This window comes from Hemitrygon akajei, chromosome 27 (assembly GCF_048418815.1).
Source record: "Hemitrygon akajei chromosome 27, sHemAka1.3, whole genome shotgun sequence".
Taxonomy (NCBI): domain Eukaryota; kingdom Metazoa; phylum Chordata; class Chondrichthyes; order Myliobatiformes; family Dasyatidae; genus Hemitrygon; species Hemitrygon akajei.
Window position 1 is genome coordinate 53,821,557 of NC_133150.1, and position 20,465 is coordinate 53,842,021.

The 20,465-nt window shown below is 46.4% G+C and overlaps 1 protein-coding gene and 1 pseudogene across 2 annotated transcripts; one reads left to right on the forward strand and one right to left on the reverse strand.

The window, feature by feature from the left end:
• Positions 1-2,008: 2,008 nt before the first annotated feature.
• Positions 2,009-16,637, reverse strand: LOC140717416 (kelch domain-containing protein 9-like). Of its 2 annotated transcripts, none has more exons than XM_073030968.1 (5): positions 16,478-16,637; positions 6,001-6,545; positions 3,130-3,292; positions 2,446-2,644; positions 2,009-2,272 (listed from the first exon to the last, which is right to left on the reverse strand). In XM_073030968.1, exons 1-5 carry the CDS (start codon positions 16,481-16,483, stop codon positions 2,106-2,108), a joined length of 1,080 nt encoding a protein of 359 aa, XP_072887069.1. In that variant the 5' UTR covers positions 16,484-16,637; the 3' UTR covers positions 2,009-2,105. The 2 variants fall into 2 exon arrangements, with proteins under 2 accessions (XP_072887069.1, XP_072887070.1); XM_073030969.1 differs by lacking the exon at positions 16,478-16,637 and adding an exon at positions 15,729-15,764.
• Positions 16,638-17,167: 530 nt separating this feature from the next.
• Positions 17,168-20,465, forward strand: part of LOC140717417 (V-type proton ATPase catalytic subunit A-like) — a 49,032-nt pseudogene continuing 45,734 nt past the window's right edge.

Below are 20,465 nucleotides of genomic sequence, written 5' to 3' on the forward strand. Positions count from 1 at the left end.
GGGATTGTTTATTGAGATACAGTGTGGAACAAGCCCTTCTGGCCCTTTGAACCTCCCAACCTGGCATCTCCTGATTTAACCCTAGCTTAATCACAGGACGATTTACAATGACAAATTAACCTATTAATCAGTACGTCTTTGGACTGTGAGGGAAACCCACACGTTCCATGGGGAGAATGTACAGACCCTGTCCCAAGCTGCTGTGGAAGGTGAAAGAGACGGCTGGAGTCATGGCAGATTTTGAAACCTTCCCTGAACACCAATGTGCTGCCAGATGGATAACTGGAGGATGACAAATGTGCCCCCAATTCCCGTTCAAAGAGGGGAGTAGGGAACATACAGTGGGCCAAGCATCTGAGGCACAGGATCCATTTACAGTTGGAAAGGCAGAGAGATTGATACAGGATGCGCAGCATAGCTGTGTTTGTAGAAAATCGTGGTTTACTAATTTGAATGAATATTTCTGAGGTAATGAAGTATATTGTTGATGTCCGTAAGATCAGTAAAGCCTTTGACGAGGTCCTGCAGGGGAGACTGGACCATTAGATTAGAGCCCATGGGATTCAAGGCAAATGGGAAATGGAAGTGTTACTGAGATGGTAAAGGGTGATTTGTGTTACACAGGGATAGGTGCTAGGACCCTTGCAGTTTGTAGTTCATGTGAATGACTCAAATGTAGATGCTGGAGGTTTGATATATATGACAGAAACCATGAATGACAAGGTTGTATGGAGTATTGACAAACAGAGGGACCTTGGTGTGCAAAATAAAAGATCCCTGAAGGTGGCAGCTCAGGTAGACGTTGTCATTAAGATGGCACGAGGGATACTGATCACAATTACTACTGTCACTGAGTACAAGAGTAGAGAAGTTGTTTCAATTTCTTAAAACCTTGCTCAGTCCTCAGCTGGACTACTAAGTGCAGTTCTGGTCTGCAGGCTACAGGAAGAATGTGATTATCACTGAACAGTGCAGAGGGGAATTCACCAACATGTTGCCTGGGACATTGGATTTCACTTCTGAAAAGAGGCTAGGTCTGTTCCCCCAGGAGTGGAGGAAGTTAGGAGAGGCGGGACTGGAATACAGGTGTCCCCTGCTTTACGAATGTTCACTTTATGCCACTTCGCTTTTACAAAAGACCTACATTAGTACCTGTTTTCGCATTACAAAGAGGATTTTCACTTTTACAAACATTTTTTCCCATATAAATTAATGGTTCTTCGCTTTACGCCATTTCAGTTTAAGAAAGGTTTCATAGGAACGCTCTACCTTTGTAAAGGTGGGGGGGGGGGGGAGACACCTGTATATAAAATGAGATAGAACAGACTGCAGGAATTTTCCCTATATCCTGAGGTGGATGAAATTAAAGGACACAGATCAGGGTGAGGAGGAAGCGGGGTAGGTACCTTTGTCACTCAGAGAGTGACGAGTGCCTTTGACACACAGCTGGAGGGAGTCACCGACAGTTTAATGGCCTGTTACGCTTCTGTCTGACTCTGACCCTCCTGCTCAGCCCAGTGAGAAACAGAGTGTTTGGCTGTTCGTGTGGATTGGGTTACCTGCCTGGCTCAATGTCGACAGGAAGCAAGCTTCAACTTGCAGGAGGGGTGGGGTTTGGGGAGAAGCATACAGAACAAAAGAGGAAGGTGTGGTGTGAGTAGGATTAAATATTAGAGAGCGGACTGACAGAGTTGATGAGGTTGCCTGCAGGGGTGGCAGAAACCAGAGGTATCTCATCATGGCTTGGTAAAACTGGGCCACATAAATTCAGGGTATTGAGGAGGGATTTAGAAGGACACGTTTATCACCTGTATGAAGAAGGTGAAGGGTGGGGAGTACTCAGAACACAGCTGGAGAGAGTGGAGGAACTACACCAGTGACATTTAACAATTGTCCAGATGAGCACAATGTCCCCTTGACTCAAAAGACCACAAAGACAAGTACTGGAGATGGGAGCAATACAGATACTGACTGGCCAGCGTGGACCTGATGGCCTGATTCCGTGCTGTATAAACGTAGGATAAAAGCCCAGAACACGATAAGCATTCCACATGAGTGGGGCAGACAGCATGTTTATTTGAATCACAGGGTTCCCACAGCTAGGGTCAGCAGTGGAGGTCCAGGGTGTAGATATCAGGAGGACAGTCCTTGCCACCTGGTCCCAGACCTCCGATCACACACAGCTGCTCCGCTAGCACTACCATCCGATGTCCAACTCTCTTCAGCTCTACGTCAGAGGCAGGGAACCGGTACCACTGCCCAGCACAAGATCCTGAGGAAACAAGAGACTGGGATCAAATACTCACTGTGAACCTTGGCCTATCACACACTCCCAGGGCATGGGTCAGAGTCAGAGTGAAACTCCCTTGACACTGTCCCACCACATTCTCCAGGGCATAGGTCAAACACAGAGTGAAGCTCCCTGTCAAGGTCTCTGACACTCACGTGTGTCATAGATGTAGAGGTCACTGCAGATTGTGTCGATGGCCTTCTTGAATGATTCACCCCCATGCAACAGGGTGAAAGGTCCCACCTGAACCATGGAGTGGTGTCGGCGAGGTGTTGGGCTGCCAGGGGTCACCACCTTGTCAGCAATAAGGGAGCTCAACTTCTCAACCAAGCCTTGGGTAGAGGGTTGCTGGGGCTGTGGGGCATCAGAGAGGTGGTTAGTATCAATGGGGAAATAGTCAACTGGACTATCCCATCATCCACCCTCCCTAGAGCCACACACTTCCATTGCAGCTTTTCCTTCCGTTCTCAGGTTTATCTCCAACATTCCCTGTCTCCTCTGTCCTCTCCACTCTGCCATTCCATCTCCTCCAGCAGTCTCCTTCCTCCCACTGTTTATCCCTGCTGAACCTTCCAGGGTAATTTCCCCCCCCCCCACACCTTCCCAATCACTCTTCCGTACCCCTCCTTATCACTGAGCAAGATCCCCACCCTCCCCACTCTGATCTTCCTGACCACATCCTCATCACTGACCCTCACAAGCCCCCTTTCCCCGTCACTGACCCTCACACCTGCTCCCCCGTCACTAACCCTCACACCCCCTCCCCCGTCACTAACCCTCACACCCCCTCCCCCATCACTGACCCTCACAACCCTTCCCCCCCCCCCCCCATCACTGACCTTCACAACCCCTTCCTTCCAGTGCCCAGCCACCTCAAAGCCAGGTGTGTTGCGTCCCCCAAACAGCAACAGCTGAAAGGTGGCCTCCCCTCGGCCCCCTCTCTGACACAGGGTAGCCGAGTGTCCAGAGCGCGAGGCTGTGCGTGAGGCCTGCTCCTCATACCTGGGGAGGGACAGGCAGTCAGAGAGCCCATGCTCCATAGTCCCATCAGAGCCCTCTCACAACACGGTCGCTGCAAGATGTCGGGGGAGTGGTCTGGCTTCCCACTACCCTATCCCCTCCCTTCTTGCACTCCCACACCACTCGAATGGGAATCTACAAAGCATGATTAGCAAGTACGTGGATGTCATGAAAAGTTGGTGGTGTTCGATAGTGGAGATGTGTATAATGCCCTGGTTAAAATTTCCACTGCTGTGCTGTGAGGTATTTTAGCAGATTCTGTAAAAACAGTCTGTCCTGCTGGTGAAAGATAAGGAGCCACATTGTCCAATTTTGGAATGTCAGCTAATCAGGATTGTGGGATGGGTGAGAAGGTTCTAGAGAGCTGGGCAGGATAAGATTTCTGAAGGACAGCACACTGGTTTGAGGTCTTTTTGGCGGGAGACATGGAGAGAAGAGCACCAGGGAAGACCCAATTGCACGGAGTGCTTCACAAGGCAGAGAATTTTAAGAAGGGAAGTTCAGCCTGCGCTTGGTGATGGGAATTCAGCGCCGTGAGTAAAGCAATACACACAGCTACTACAGAAATGAGCTCCATCGTTTATGTGTAACTGTAATAGGCCCTCTTTTTTCTTTTTGTTTCTTTGTTAGCTGTTTGATAAAGTTGAAAATTGATAAATATACTTTCTATAATTTTATGTTGGTGAATGATCTGTCATTTCTGGACTACTGATAACTGGGTATGGACAGTATTTACACAGCATTCACTCAAATCGTTCCTTTCATCAGAACATCGCAACGTTCCTGTTTGATTGAACTCCAAATCATACCGACGCTAGACATACATTACTTACAAAAGGTGGCCTCACCACTGGGCCACATGGCTGTTGGCAGAGGTAGCTAATGATCTAAGTTTGTATGAGTCCCAGTGAGAAGGTTACATGTGTTATCAGGATTCAGAGGGGATCAGATGGGGAAGTGGGGTGAGGGATGGCAAATAGAGCTTAATTTGGGTCAGTATGAAGTGTTGCATCTTGGGAAAATAAAGTGTTGCATTTTTATAAATGACCTGGATGATGAAGTAGAAGAGTGGGTTAGTAAGTTTGCTGATGACACAAACTCTGGAGGGCTGTCAGAGGTTACAGTGAGACAGAGATAGGATGCAGAACGGGATTGAGAAGTGGCAGATGGAGTTCAACCCAGAAAAGTGTGAAGTGGTTCATTTGGGTAGGTCAATTTTAAGACAGAATATAATATAAATGGTAAGACTCTTGGCAGTGTGGAGGATCTGAGAGATCTTGGAGACCGTGTCGATAGGACACTCAAAAGCTGCTGCGCAGGTTGACAGTGTTGTTAAGAAGGTGTATAGTGTGTTGGTTTTCATCAACTGTGGGATTGAGTTCAAGAGCCGTGAGGTATATCAGACCTTGGTCAGACCCCACTTTGAGTACTGTGTTTATTTCTGGTCACTCACTTAAGGAAGGATGTGGATACTATAGAGAGAGCACAGAGGAGATTTACAAGGATGTTGCCTGGATTGGAGGGCATACCTTATGAGAATAGGTCGAGTGTACTTGGCCTTTTCCACTTGGAGCGACTGAGGATGAGAAGTGACCTGATAGAGGTGTATAAGATGATGACGGGAATTGATTGTGTGGATAGCCAGAGGCTTTATCCTATGGCTGAAATGGCTAACACATGGGGGCATAGTTTTAAAGTGCTTGGAAATAGGTACTGAGAGGATTGTCAGGAGTAAGTTTGTCACACACGGAGTGGTGGGTGCATGAAATGCACTGCCAGTGACGGTGGTGGAGGAGGATACAATAGGGCCTTTTACATGGAGCTTAGGAAAATAGAAGGCTATGTGCTAGGGAAATTCTATGCAGTCTCTAGAGTAGGTTACATGGTTGGCACAACATTGTGGGCCGAAGGGCCTGTAATGTGCTATAGATTTCTATGTTCAAAGGAGGGCAGGACTTTCCTAGTGAATGATAGGGCCCTGGGGAGTGTTGTAGAACAGAGGGATCCAGGGGAATTTCCCAGCAAATGTTTGGGCCCTGGGGAGTGTTGTAGAACAGAGGGATCCAGGGGACTTTTCTAGTGAACGATAGGACCCTGGGGAATGTTGTAGAACAGAGGGATCCAGGGGAATTTCCTAGTGAATGGTAGGGCCCTGGGGAGTGTTGTAGAACAGAGGGATCCAGGAATAAAATTGCATATTTCCCTGAAAGTGGAGTCACAGAACGGGTGGTGAAAAAGGCTTCTGTCCTGGTGGTCTTCATCTGTTACAGCACTGAGTGTAGAAGCTGAGATATGTTACAGTTGTACAAGACGTTCAGTGAGCCTGCATTTGGAATATCATGTGCCAACACCTTGCTATAGAAAAGATGCCATTAAGCTGGAAAGAGTGCAGACCTTGCTGGGATAGAGAGAGGCTGAGCAGTGAAGGACTGTTTTAGGAGAAGGAAGGATGACCTTATAGAGGCATAGATAGGGTGAATGTGCATGGTCTTTTTCACACAATTGGAGAATCAAGAAGCAGAGGACAAAGATTTAATAGGAACCTGAGAGGCAATTTCTTCACCCAGAGGCTGGTCAGCATATAGAACAAGCTGCCAGGGGATGTGTTGAGGCAGGTAAGTTAACAGCATTTAAAAGGCACTTGGACAAGTACATGGATAGGAACGGTTTAGAATGTCTGGCTGACTTACCGGAAGCGTCCATGCTGCATGTCCACTTGAAGCTGGAAGATGCTGGCAAACCTCCTCTGGGTGCGGACCCCTCCCTCCCGTCCCACCACCCACAGCCGCTGCTCGCTCAGCTTGGTGACACTGTGGCCACTCAGTCCCACAGGTGCCTGGCTGTGCTGCTCCTGCTCCAGTTGCCTCCAGAAGCCGGGCTTGGTCTCGTACCCACCCAGGTCCAGGGCGTGAACCCCAGCCAGCCGCCTCTTGCCGTCCCACCCTCCCACCACCAGCAACCAGCGCTCCTGCAGCACCACTGTGGCATGGTGACTGCGGGGTGGCCCGCCCGACACCACTCCCTCCACTGCCAATGAGCCCACCCCTAGAATCACTGCATCACCCAGCGGCCCCTCTCTGGGCTCTGCTGACCGCATCCCTCCGTAGACCACCAGCCTGTCTCCCACCAGGTCTGCGCTGTGGAAGGCTCGGGCCAGGAGCGCAGAGGAACCCATCTTCTTCCAGCTCCAGCGGAACTCAGGACACTGCAAAGCCCCAGGCCCCACCGCTCCGTCCTGCAACAGAGAAGGAAGAGAGAACAGTGTCACCGACCAAGGAAGGAGCCATCTACAGCCAATTAGGACCACTGGACAGTCCAACCAATCAGCATCAATGGACATCCTCAGTTTTGCTAGTCCTATTTTGGCCACCTCTCTTCATTTCCTGGATCTCCCAGCCTCCGTGACAGGAAACGAACTATCCACCAATACCTACTACAAACCCAGAGGTTCCTCCATTACACTTCCATCCTGTATAGATGCCACCCCCTTCTCACTTCCACTGTATCTGCACTCAGATCTAGGCTTTCTGCTCCCAGACATTCTGAATATCCTGCTCCTTCAGAACGTTGTGCTCTCTGTTGCTTCCTGCAGATCTGCCCTCACCCCCACCAGCCCAGACAGAACAGAGATTGAGTTTCTGGTCCTCACTTTTCACACCACCAGCCTTCACTTTCAGCATATCCATATCCATATTTTCACCAGCTGCAACATGATCCCACCATCAGTTACACCTTCCCCTCTCCACCCCTTTCTGCTTTCCCTGGGCACTCTTCTCTCCTCACTCACCTCTCTGCACCCATCCTTCCCACCTTCTAGTACTTTCCCTGCACCCACAGGAGATGCCAAGTGACTGAACACCTCCTTCCTCAATGCCATCTGGGGATTTAAATAGACTTTCCAAGCGATGCACAGATTCACATATACCTCCTCCAACCTCACCTGTTGTGGTGTCCTCTACACAGTGAGGCCAAGCACAGACCAGGCGAACATATGAATGAATAGTTTGTCAAAAAATACAGAGCAGTTGGAAATTTGGACAGAGAACTGGAAGATAGAACTTGATCTGGGCAACTATAAGATGTACTTTTGATTAAAGTTTAAAGTAAATTTATTATCGAAGTACATAGTATGTCACCATATACATCCCTGAGGTTCATTTTTTTGCGGGCATTCTCAATAAATCCAATGAAAATAATAGAATTAATGAAAGACCTCACAGGAGGATGCTTACGTGAGAATGCTGTTCTTGGACTACAGTTCTGTATTCAACAGCGTAATTCCCTCCAGTCTCAACAAGAAGCTCAGAGCCCTCTGCCTTCACCCTACCTTGTGTAGCTGCATCCTGGACTTGCAGTCAGATCGCCAGCAGGTGGTAAGAGTGGGCTCCCCCACCTCTGCCCCTCAGCACAGGTGCCCCTCAGGGCTGTGTCCTAAGTCCCCTCCTTTACTCTCTGTACACCTATGACTGTGTCGCCACCCACAGCTCCAATCTGCTAATTAAATTTGCTGATGACACTACATTGATCTCAAATAATCAAATCTCAAATAATAATGAGGCAGCCTACAGAAAAAAGTCATCACCCTGACACAGTGGTGTCATGAAAACAATCTCTCCTTCAATATCGCAAAAACAAAGGAGCTGGTTGTGTGGACTACAGGAGGAATGGAGACAGTCTAACCCCTACTGACATCTGAAGTTGAGAGGGTGAACAGCTTTAAGTTCCTCGGCATAAACTTCACCGAGGATCTCGTGGTCTGTACATACGGGCTGTGTGGTGATAAAAGCACAACAGTGCCTCTTTCACCTCAGCGAAGAAGTTTGATATGGGCCCCCAAATCCTCAGAATTTTTTGCAGCAGCACAATTGAGAGCATCCTGACTGACTGCATCACTGCCTGGTATGGGAACTGTACTTACCTCAATTGCAGGACTCTGCAGAGAGTGGTGAACTTCCCACTACTTAAAACGTTTACAAAGACAGGTGTGAGAAATGGGCCCGAAGGATCATTAGGGACCAGAGTCACCCCAACCACAAACTGTTCCAGCTGTTACCATCTGGGAAATCGTACCATAGCATAAAAGCCCAGACCAACAGGCTCCATGACAGCTTCTTCCACCAGGCCATCAGGCTGATAAACTCATGCAGGTACAATTGTATTTCTACGCTATATTGACTATCCTGTTGTACATACTATTTATTATAAATTACTATAAATTGCACATTTAGATGTAACATAAATATTTTTACTCTTGTATATGAAGGATATAAGAAATAAAGACAATTCAGTACAATTCAATTCAACTCAACTTGTACATTCAACCAGTGTGAAAAAGAGTACAAACTGTGCAAATAACAGAAGAAATAAATCATAATAATTACAAATAAATAAGCAATAAATAGCAAGAACATGAGATGAAGTGTCCTTGAAGGTGATTCCACAGGTTGTGGAAACAGTTCAGTGATGGGGCAAGTGAAGTTACCCTCTTTGGTTCAAGAGCCTGATGGTTGAGGAGTTATAACTGTTCCTGAACATGGTGGTGTGAGTTCTGAGGCTGCTGTACCTTCTTCCTGATGGCAACAAGAAGATGAGAGAATATTCTTGGTGGAGGGCATCCCTGATGATGGATGCTGCTTTCCTGTGACATTTCATGTAAATGTGCTCAGAAATGGGGAGGCCTTTACCTGTGATAGACTAAGCTGTATCCACTACCTTTTGTAGGATTTTCTGTTCAAGGGCTTTGGTGTTTCCATACCAGGCTGTGATGCTGCCAGTCTGTATACTCTATACTGCACATCTACAGCAGTTTATCAAAGTTTTAGATGTCATGCCGAATTTTCACTAACTCCTAAGGAAGTAGAGATACTTTCTTTCTAATTGTACTTACATTCTGGGCCCAGGACAGGTCCTCTGAAATGATAACACTTTGCTTTTGCATTTGACTTTGGAGCAAAGTACACTGCAAATGACAGGAGCATTGATGTGCAGAGGGAAATTGTGTTGCAACCCAGGACTGGACACCATCTATTCCAGCAGACTCAGGAGGAAAGCAATCAGCATAACCCACACCCCGGCCACTCCCTGTTTGACCCGCTGCCGTCCAGCAAAAGGTTCAGGACACTAAAAGCCAGAACAAATAGACTGAGGAATAGCTTCTACCCCAGAGCTATGGCCTCCATCACACCACTCCCACAGAACAATGACTGAAACTGTGAACACACACAAGGATTCAAATACTTGCACTAATGGCACTTTGTGCATTACTGTGATATTCTGGTGCTGCTGCAACTTATTTTCTGCTATTTATCTATTTAATACTGTTTTTCTATTACTGTCTTGTTTTTATCTACCACTTTATTTAATTGCCTGAGAGGAAGCCAAACAGTTTCATTGTATCTATATTTAATGACAATAAAGATCATTCATTCATTCGTTCAACTCCAATGCTTATTGAAAACTCACCAGCTTCTCTTCTTCCTTATGAGGCTGAATGCAATTGGCAGATACCCAATGATCCTCACCATTCTTTGTAGAAAGCATCCTACCTGGAGACATTATGGTTTGGTTTGACTACCACCCTGCATGTGACTCTTTCAATACTTCTTTGCCTCCGTAAAGCTGCCAATATGACCCTGAACATTCTCCCTTCTCCCCAGTCCCATTGGGCAGAAGATGTAAAAGCCCGATGGTACGTACCACCAGGCTCAAGGATGGCTTCTGTTTCCTTAGTATGTTAGGCTATTCTTGACCTCACCATCTGCTGCATTATGGCCCTTGCAAGTTATTGTCAGCCTGCGCTGCACTTTCTCTGGAACTGCAACACTTTATTCTGCATTCTGTTATTGTTTTCACTCATACTACATCACGCACTGATGTAATGAAATGAATTATGCATACAAAACAAAAATGTCACTGTACCTTAGTACATGCCAGCAGTAAACCAATTATTAATTAAATAGCAACACATGGAGAGGTGGTAAAATTGGCTTACAGCATTGGTTGGGTGGGGCATTAAACTAAAAATCAAATTGCAACACCAAGTGAGTAAAGGTGAAAAGTTTACGTGGAATGTGAGGGAAAACTTCTTCACTCAGGACAGTGACAATGTAGAATGAGCTGCCAGCACGAGTGGTACATGCCAGCTTGATTTCAATGTTTAACAGCAGTTTGGATAGGTAAATGGATGGTAGGGGTATGCCGGGCAGTTTAAATGGTTTGGCATGGACTAGATGGGCCGAGGGGCCAGTTTATGTGTTGAACTTTTCTATGACTCTATAAGTGATGGATGAACTTGGTGGTTCAGGTAGTATGTATGGAGAGTGGAGATTTCAGGTTGGGACCCATCATTATGACTGGAATAAAAAGGAGGGGAGATGGCCAGCATAAAAAAAAGTAGTGGGAAGGGATGGAGAAAACACTGGCAGCAGATGGGTGGATCCAGGTGAGGTGGGGGAGAGAGAGCAGGAATGATGTCTGAAGTTGCACGCTGATAGGAGGAAAGAACAAAGGGCTGACAAGGTGGAATCTGATAGGACAGGACAGTGGACCATAAAATAAAGGGAAGGAGCACTGGATACAATTAAATGGTTAATTTATCAAAATAATATATATTATTTATTAAAATATAGTTTACTGTGTCCACTGCTCTCACACAGCCTCCTCTACATTGGTGAGTACGTTATCTGACTTATCAGCCATGATCTCCCACATTTCCACTTTTATTTTAGTGATACAGCATGCTACAGTAGCGATTGACCACTCAATTACACTTCCCATTCCCACAGGGATATATGCCTGTCCAAAGGCTCTCTACTGCCACATAGAGGCCAGACACAGATTAGCAAAGCAGCACCTCATATTCTGTTCTGGTTATCTCCAACAGGACACAATGCACATCATTTCCTCTAACTTCCAGTAACTGCTCACCCCTGTCCCTTGTTTTTTCCCCATATCTGATCACCCTGTATCATCCCACCTCTACTCCCCCACCAGCCTCTTGATCTGCTCATCACCTATACATTCAATGGTCTACTGTCCTCTCCTATCAGATTCCATCTTCCTCCCATCTCTTTTAGTATATATTACTTTCCAGTTCAGATGAAGGGTCTCAGCTTGAAATGTTGATTGTGTATTCCCCTCGCCTGGCCTACTGAGTTCCTCCAGCATTGCGTATGCTGTCCCAGATTTCCAACACCTGCAGGCTCTTCTGTTTCCATTCTAATGGCGCAAGTTGTATAAAGCTTTGACTAGGCTATATATGGAGTATTGTGTGCAGTTCTGGACACCCTGTTACAGGATGTGGATGCTTTGGAGAGGGTGCAGAAGAGGTTCACCAGGATGTTGATGGTGCTGAAGTGTGACAACTCACAAGCTGATCCCTGCAGATAACGTGTTACTTCTATAATAGAAACATAGAAAACCTACAGGCCCTTTGGCCCACAATGCTGTGCTGAACATGTACTCACTTTAGAAATTACCTCCGATTACCCATAGCCCTCTATTTTTTGAAGCTCCAAGTACCTATCCAAGAGTCTCTTAAAAGACCACTTTCACCACCATCGCCGGCAGTCCATTCCATGCACTCACCACCCTCTGCGTAAAAAAACATACCCCTCACATCTCCTCTGTGCCTACTTCCAAGCACTTTAGAACTGTGCCCTCTCATGATGACCATTTCAGCCCTGGGAAAAAGACTCTCACTATCCACATGATCAGTGCCTCTCATCATCTCATACACCTCTATCAGGTCATCTCTCATCCTCTGTCGCTCCAAGGAAAAAAGGCCAAGTTAGGCATGCTCCCTAATCCAGGCAACATTCTTGGAAGTCTCCTCTGCACCCTTTCTATGGTTTCCACATCCTTCCTGTAGTGAGGTGACCAGAACTGAGTGCAGTACTCCAAGTGGGTTCTAACCAGTGTCTTATATAACTGCAACATTACCTCTCCCTTCTTAAACTCAATCCCACAGTTGTTGAAAGCCAATACATCATATGCCTTCTTAACCACAGAGTCAACCTGCGCAGCAGCTTTGAGTGTCCTATGGACTCAGACCCCAAGATCCCTCTGATCCTCCACACTGCCAAGAGTTTTACCATTAATACTAAATTCTGCCATCATATTTGACCGACCAAAATGAACCACCTCACATTTATCTGGGTTGAACTCCATCTGCCACTTCTCAACCCAGTTTTGCATCCTATCAATGTCCTGCTGTAACTTCTGACAGCCCTCCCCACTATCCACAACACCCCCAACCTTTGTGTCATCAGCAAACTTACTAACCCATCCCTCCACTTCCTTATCCAGGTCATTTATAAAAATCACGAAGAGAAGGAGACCCAGAACATATCCCTGAGGCACTCCACTGGTGACTGACCTCCATGCAGAATATGACCTGTCTACAACCACTCTTTGCCTTCTGTGAACAAGCCAATTCTGGATCCACAAAGCAAGGTCTTCTTGGATCCCATGCCTCATTACTTTCTCAATAAGTCTTGCATGGGGTACCTTATCAAATGCCTTGCTGAAATCCATATACACTACATCTACTGCTCTACCTTCATGTTTAGTCACATTCCCAAAAAATTCAATCAGGCTCATAAGGCACGACCTGCCTTTGACAAAGCCATGCTGACTATTCCTAATCATATTATGCTTCGCCAAATGTTCATAAATCCTGCCTCTCAGGATCTTTTCCATCAACTTACCAACCACTGAAGTAAGACTCACTGGTCTATAATTTCCTGGGCTATCTCTACTCACTTTCTTGAATAGGGAACAACATCTGCAACCCTCCAAACCTCTGAAACCTCTCCCGTCCCCACTGATGATGCAAAGATCATTGCCAGAGACTCAGCAATCTCCTACCTTGCCTCCCACAGTAGCCTGTGGTACATCTCATCCAGCCCCGGAGAGTTATCCAACTTGATGCCTTCCAAAAGCTCCAGCACATCCTCCTTCTTAATATCTTTCTGCTCAAGCTTTTCAATCCGCTGTAAGTTATCCCAACAATCGCCAAGATCCTTTTCTGTAGTGAATACTGCAGCAAAGTACCTCTGCAATCTCCTCCGGTTCCATACGCACTTTTCCACTGTAACACATAGGTCCTATTCTCTCACATCTTATCCTCTTGCTCTCAACGTACTTGCAGAACGCCTTGGGGTTTTCTTTAATCCTGCTTGCCAAGGCCTTCTCATGGCCCCTTCTGGCTCTCCTAATTTCATTCTTAAGCTCCTTCCTGCTAGCCTTATAATCTTCTAGATCTCTTTCATTACCTAGTTTTTTGAACCTTTTGTTTTCTTCTTGACTAGATTTTCAACAGCCTTTGTACACCACGATTCCTGTACTCTACCATCCTTTCCGTCTCATTAGAATGTACCTATGCAGAACACCACACAAATATCCCGTGAACATCTGCTACATTTCTGACATACATTTCCCTGAGAACATCTGTTCCCAATTAATGCTTCCAAGTTCCTGCCTGATAGCCTCATATTTCCCCTTACTCCAATTAAACACTTTACTAACTTGTCTGTTCCTATCCCTCTCCAATGCTAAGGTAAAGGAGATAGAATTCTGATCACTATCTCCAAAATGCTCTCCCACTGAGAGACCTGACACCTGACCAGGTTCATTTCCCAATACCAGATCAAGTACAGCCTCTCCTCTTGTAGGTTTATCTATATATTGTGTCAGGAAAGCTTCCTGAACACACCTAACAAACTCCACCCCATCTAAACCCCTTGCTCTAGGGAGATACCAATCAATATTTGGGAAATTAGAATCTCGCACCACTACAACCCTGTTATTATTGCACCTTTGCAGAATCTGTCTCCCTATCTGCTCCTCAATGTCCCTGTTACTATTGGGTGGTCTATAAAATACACCCAGTAGAGTTATTGACCCTTTCCTGTTTCGAACTTCCACCCACAGAGACTCCATAGACAATCCCTCCATGACTTTTCATCCTCCCTCCTTTTCTGCAGCTGTGACACTATCTCTGATCAGCAGTGCCATACCTCCACCTTTTTTGCCTCCCTCCCTGTCCTTTCAGAAACATCTAAAGCCTGGCACTCTGAGTAACCATTCCTGCCCCTGAACCATCCAAGTCTCTGTAATGGCCACCTCCTCACTGCTCCAAATACTGATCCATGCTCTAAGCTCATCCGCTTTGTTCATGATGCTTATAATTCAATTATTCTAAATTCTCTCTCTAACTTATAGACTTTTATTTTAGCGATACAGCATGCTAACAGACCCTCCCGACCCAACAAGTCCATGCCACCCAATGACTAATTAAGTTGCTAACCCGTATGTCTTTGGAATGTATGAGAAAACCAGAGAAAATCCCCACTGTCACAGAGAGAATGTACAAACTCATAATGGACAGCCCCGACATTCTGCATTGTTACTGTTTTACCATCAATGCTCCGTGTAATGATCTGATCTGTTTGAACGGAGAGCAAGACAAGCTTTTCACTGTATCACTGTATCAGTAACAAGAATAAACCAATGCCAATATAAGGGGAACCTGGACCAACTAGTGTTTGTTTTTTTCTCTTTGGAATGCTGAAGGCTGTGGAGAGACCTGAGAGAAATGTGGATAGGGTCAGAACCTTTATTCCAGGTTGGAAGTAATAGAGAGTAGGGCATAGGTTTAAAGAGTGAGGGAGAAAGTTTAAAGAAGATTCATGCAACATTGTGCCCCTTTCCTCTGCCACCCAACCACCAGCTTCATTCTCACATTCTATTCTTCCCTTTCCCATATCCAGCCTCATCCTCCCTCTCCCACCTGTCTCCATCTTCCCATCACCCTATCTGCCCTCTCCCCCTAACACCAACCAGATCCTACCTCACCTCTCACTCAAATCTCTGTACACTGGCTAACACCATTCTATACTCTCAGTAATCTGAAACACTGACCATCCTTTTCCTGACCCATTGAATTCCTCCAGAACTTTGTTCAGGCATCATCATTGTCCAAGTCTGTTCAACCAATCAGAATCAAGTTTATTATCACCAGCATCCTCAACTCAACACCACCAATGGCCATCTAACTTGTGCTGGGCATTTAGCCAATCAGTATCAGTCATTCAACCAGTCATCAACATCAACCAATCACAACCATTGGCTATCTGTCCAGTGATGGGCATTCAGTCAATCAGGGCCATGGCCATCCATTTAATTACCATTACTCGCCATCAAGCAAGCAACATGCCAACCATTTAAGCAATTGCAACCTCAACTGTTTTCAACTCCCTAATATTCGACTAATTACTGTTATTCTCCAATCACAGTTTGATTTCCTCACAGCTGACCATTGAGTTAATTCTTATCACTGGCCAGTTGACATCAATCCAGCCAATTATGTTGGTTGGAGCACTCAATCCGTCACTTCACTTCCAACGAATCACAATACCTAAGTGTTCTTTGTCCCTCCACTTTTCTTCCCTTTTCTCTTTCGACGCCACTTCCCCACCCCTCCCCTTCCCATTCCCTGAAGCTCACTCTTCTGTTCAACCCTCCATACCACATCTTTTCCTTCTCCCTGACCCCTCCATCCTTCAGAGGCCACTCTGTCCCTCTCTTCTTCCTCTGAACATCTCTCTCTCTCTCCCCTTCTACTACTCTCCCCTCCCTCCCCTTCTATCCCTATCTCTCTCTCCCCTTTCTCTCTGGCTCTTTTTCTGCACTCCTTCTGCCCTTCCTCTCACCTCCCTCCCTCACTACTCCCACTCTCCCCTCCATGCCCCTGCCTCACTCCCCTCCCTCCCTCTCTCCACCCACGCACCTCGCTCCCCCTCCACCACCCGCTCTCACTCCTCTCCCACCTTCTCTCCTTCCTCCCCCTCTTCCTCTCTCCAACTCCCTCTCTCTCCCTCAACCTTCTCTCTGCCTCTCACTCCCCCTCACTCACCCCCTCTCTCACCATTCTCTCTCTCCACACCCCACTCTCCTCCCCTTCTCACCCTCGCACCCTCCCTCTCTCCATCTCCCTATCTCCCCTTCCCTCCCTCTCTCCATCCCCTTCCTTCCCTCTCTCCATCTCCCCCTCCTCCCTCTCTCCATCCCCTCCCCTCCCGCTCTCCATCTCCCCTCCTCTCCACCTCTCCCTCCTCTCCACCTCTCCCCTCGCACCCTCCCTCTTTCCCTCTCTCGAAGTTTCACCTGCATTTCCTGCAGCCGCTCCCGTTGCCCGGCAACCGTTCCCCTGGATGAACGCGTCGCTGCTTTACGGCAGTGTCGCCGAGACACTGCGCACTTCACCTGAGGATGAGAATAGGGATGGGATGTTCCCTCTCTGCCAGAGAGAGAGAGAGGCGGGCAGGGAATTCGCCCCGTGTGATCGGGGATGGGGCGTCCGATGTGAGAGAGTTAATCCCACCGGTAAACCCCTCCCCCGGCAAAATGGATTGATGAAGATTGTTTGTGGGCAAAGGGAGGCTTTGAAAAGTGCGATCTGGAGGTCTGCACTGAAAGGCAAGGCGGGCATTATTGGGGCACCGAGGAAGATGAAAATTATTGATGCTCTGGTTAAAAGAAAAGCAGGAGGCTTGGGTCAGGTACAGGCAGCTGGGACTTTGGGACACGTCCAGCTGTTTCATGTGGAGCATGAGGGAGAGAGAAGGGTTGGTGAGAGACATGCAGAGAATAGCACCATCGATGTGGGTAGAGTGAGGGGTGTCATTGAGACATGGAGGGGTCCGGAGATACAGTAACACACACTGGCTGCTGAGAAGAAGGGAGTAGAGGGGAGGCCATTTGGTTGAAGTGTTATTCCATCTGGCTTGGACGTCAGTTCCACCTTTCTCACTGCTGGCGTACAGGGCTCCCTGGGCTGAGAGATTTACAACTCCACAGCACTGTTTCCCACTCAGATCGGTCTGAAACAAGCATTTCCTCATTCCAGACCTACTGGAAGTGTACAATGTTATGCTTCTGGCTGGCAGCATGTCGGACTCCATGAGGAAGGGCATCGTCTACAAGCAGAAGGGGGAGAGAGATGACATCAGGAATGGAAGACCCATTTCATTGCTGACAGAGTCAGGTCTGTTGTGGAATGGGTGACCCACTTGGACCAAACCTATGCTGTACCTGACAGGAAGCTCTTTGGCAGCCTCAGGCTGCTCACAGATACCATCGCCACCACGCAGATCAGAGGACTGGATGCCTGGCTGGTCATCTTGGGAGCAGGAAAAAGCCTTTGACAGCATGTTACACAGGTATATGATGGACTCTCCAAACTGGGTTTTGGGGAGGGAATCAGAAATTGGGATCCAACAGCTCTCCACAGTCCAAATCAATGAGTGGGAAATAGACAGCTTCCCCATCAAGTCTGGAGTCAGGCAATACTGCCCTCTCTCCCGTCTTGTTTGTGTGCTGTATAGAACTCTTTGTCGAAGGACGAGAGCATAAGGGGGTGACGCTGCCGGATAATGGAGGGACCTAAGTGAAAACCTCCCTGTACATGGACAATATCATCATCTCCTGTTTGGGTCAGAGGCCAGTTCATAGATAGATCAGCATCCGCAACCAGTCTGAATTGGCATCAGGGAAACCATGCTCTTCGGCAACTGGCCCCACCCACCCAGTGTCCCTTTTACTGTTAGGTCCCATTACGTGAAGGTACTGGGGATCAGAAATTGGGATTGTGGTGCTCCCTCTGGATAATTGGGAAGAACCTGGACATCAGGGATGGGGTGTTCTCAGGGCTGCGGTACTAGGTGCAGGTGTGATCTTTCTACCCCCTTCTCCAGCTTGGGAATCACCCGAGACATCTTCAGATTCATCTGGGGATTGAAGATGGAGTGGGTCAGATGAGTCACAACACACAACTCCCTGGACAATGGGAGCAAATCTGTACCTAATGTTGCCCACATTCTGATGATCACCTTTGTACGTAGCTGCATCAGGTTGTGTGTGGAACCTAAATCCATGGACACCTAGTACAACTTGCAAACAACAAAGGCAAGATTTTCTTTTGTTTTGACAACTTAACTCTCTCCGTTCAAATTTCGTACGCTAGGCTGCCATTTTCTTACCAACCATCGTCCCACCACTTTCACACACATGCCCATACAAGGGAAAGTGAACATCCTGACTAAATGTCGACATTACCCAAATAAATAGAACCCAACAATCTCCCATCCTCTTCATGTACATAAAATAATCTTAAATGTCCATTGGTTTAGATGTATTACTTTTAACTCTTCTTGTTAGGCTTAATAAATTTCTTGAGATTCTCTATACCCTCAATTAATGCTTTCAGAGTACTACAAAAATAATATATATAATATATATAATATATATATATAGATATATATATATATATATATATATATATATATCAACTCAAATGCTTATTAGGATATGGGGATCGGTTCTAACCCTTGATGTTGATACAGTTCGTAAGGTACCAAATGTTTTCACGAAGGGCCTTTAGCAGCACAAGAGCTGGAACTCCCTCTCTGTCAGACTGTCAGCTAATTGTTCCTTTCTAGTTGACCACAGCACGTGATGAATTTTCTGTGCTTGGATTAGTTCTTTGATGCTGCTTATCACCAGATGAAGCCTCTTCTCTGTAACTGTCTTGGTGATTTGATGGCATCAACCAAAGAGCAGCTGTTTGTGACACAAGTTCTCCATCGTCTGTCGTTCTTTGGATCACCATGGAGAAGCTCAGAATGTAGTATGGCCAGAAAAACAGTATTGTCAATACCTTCAGACATTGCGAGGGTTTTTCCTGCAGCGTACTCCATACAACTCCTCAGATCCTTTTTGATCGCCAACAGAGAGGTGAAAATCTTCTCTCTTCTCCCATCAGTACTTCCATCAGGGAGATTACCATGTGAGTCATCACTGAAGATAACCAGCCTCGGCGAGCTATCTTTTCCAAGCTGTTGAAACTACAAGACTACTTTTTTTCACATTGAATTCTGCATGCTATCTTGTTTGCCTCATCTAAAGTTTGTACTGCGGCATTTTTTGTGCTGGATGCCAAGATAATTGGCATCAAACATGATGTCAGCTCTGCTCTGCCTTGCCATCCACAGAATCTGACCTATCTTTGGCCTCAGTTGCTCCACTTCAGCTTCGCTGAGGGGTGCATCCCACTGTGTGGCACATGAAGATTCCATGTGGATTGTCTGAAGATTCATGATGATTCTTGGTGCAGTTGTGCTGTTCCATCAACAGCAAGGATGTCTATCCCTATGTAGCAGAATCTGTCATGTTCCTCGCATTCAGCCTGAAAGGCTGACATTAGCTGAGGGATAACTGTTATAGGAAAGTTTTGTGAACCTCCTCATATGCAGACAGGCAAGTACCCCAATCACATGAAATTCTGCAACTTGTCTGTATTTAAAAAACAGCTGGATACACTTGTGACATCTTTCCACCTGTTTACAACATTATTTCATTGACTTTTTATACCGTAGAGTAATGCATCTGCTAGACTCTTCACACACCTTTTGAGTTTCCACAGTGTTCCTTCACTTCTGGCTTCATGCGGGGGTTTAATGTAAATGTCACATGACAGCTCCACTCCCTGTAAGGATGCAGATTTTATGTCCATACAATGGAGTTGTCAGTGCTTTTGACATATCACTGTGAGAAGTAGTTGGACAGACTCTGATGCACATGTTGGTGAGTCTTTTTAGAGTTCTTTTATTTTCAGTTCCTCAAAACCTCTAGCCTCCAAGCTGCTTTTGATACAATTCATGTCAGGGTTTCTTTCCGAGTGCACACCCATCTTGTAATCACTGTCTTTTGGCCAACATTTCTGACTTCCACAAACACTCCAACTGATTTCATCCAGTGTTGTAGATTCAAACGGCATATGTCGTTAGTTACTAGGACATCTTCATCCTCACATTTCTCATATGGGCCAGCCTGATCTTTACTTGGTTCAATATAAAGTCTGTCTACACGTGATGAGTTGACTGGCCCTGTAGTACAAGCAACCATGACTGCTTCTAGGTAATTCTAGTTGTACCAACTTTAGTTTCTCCCACTGGCTTTGCCTATTTGTCCTAAGACTTCTGCTTTGTATGAGATACCAGTGTCTTGGTTCACAAATCTCACAGTTTATCCTTTTTTAAGACTGAAACTTCCATATTGTCTTAGCACTTGTGATCATTTTTGTTCAGGCAAGTCT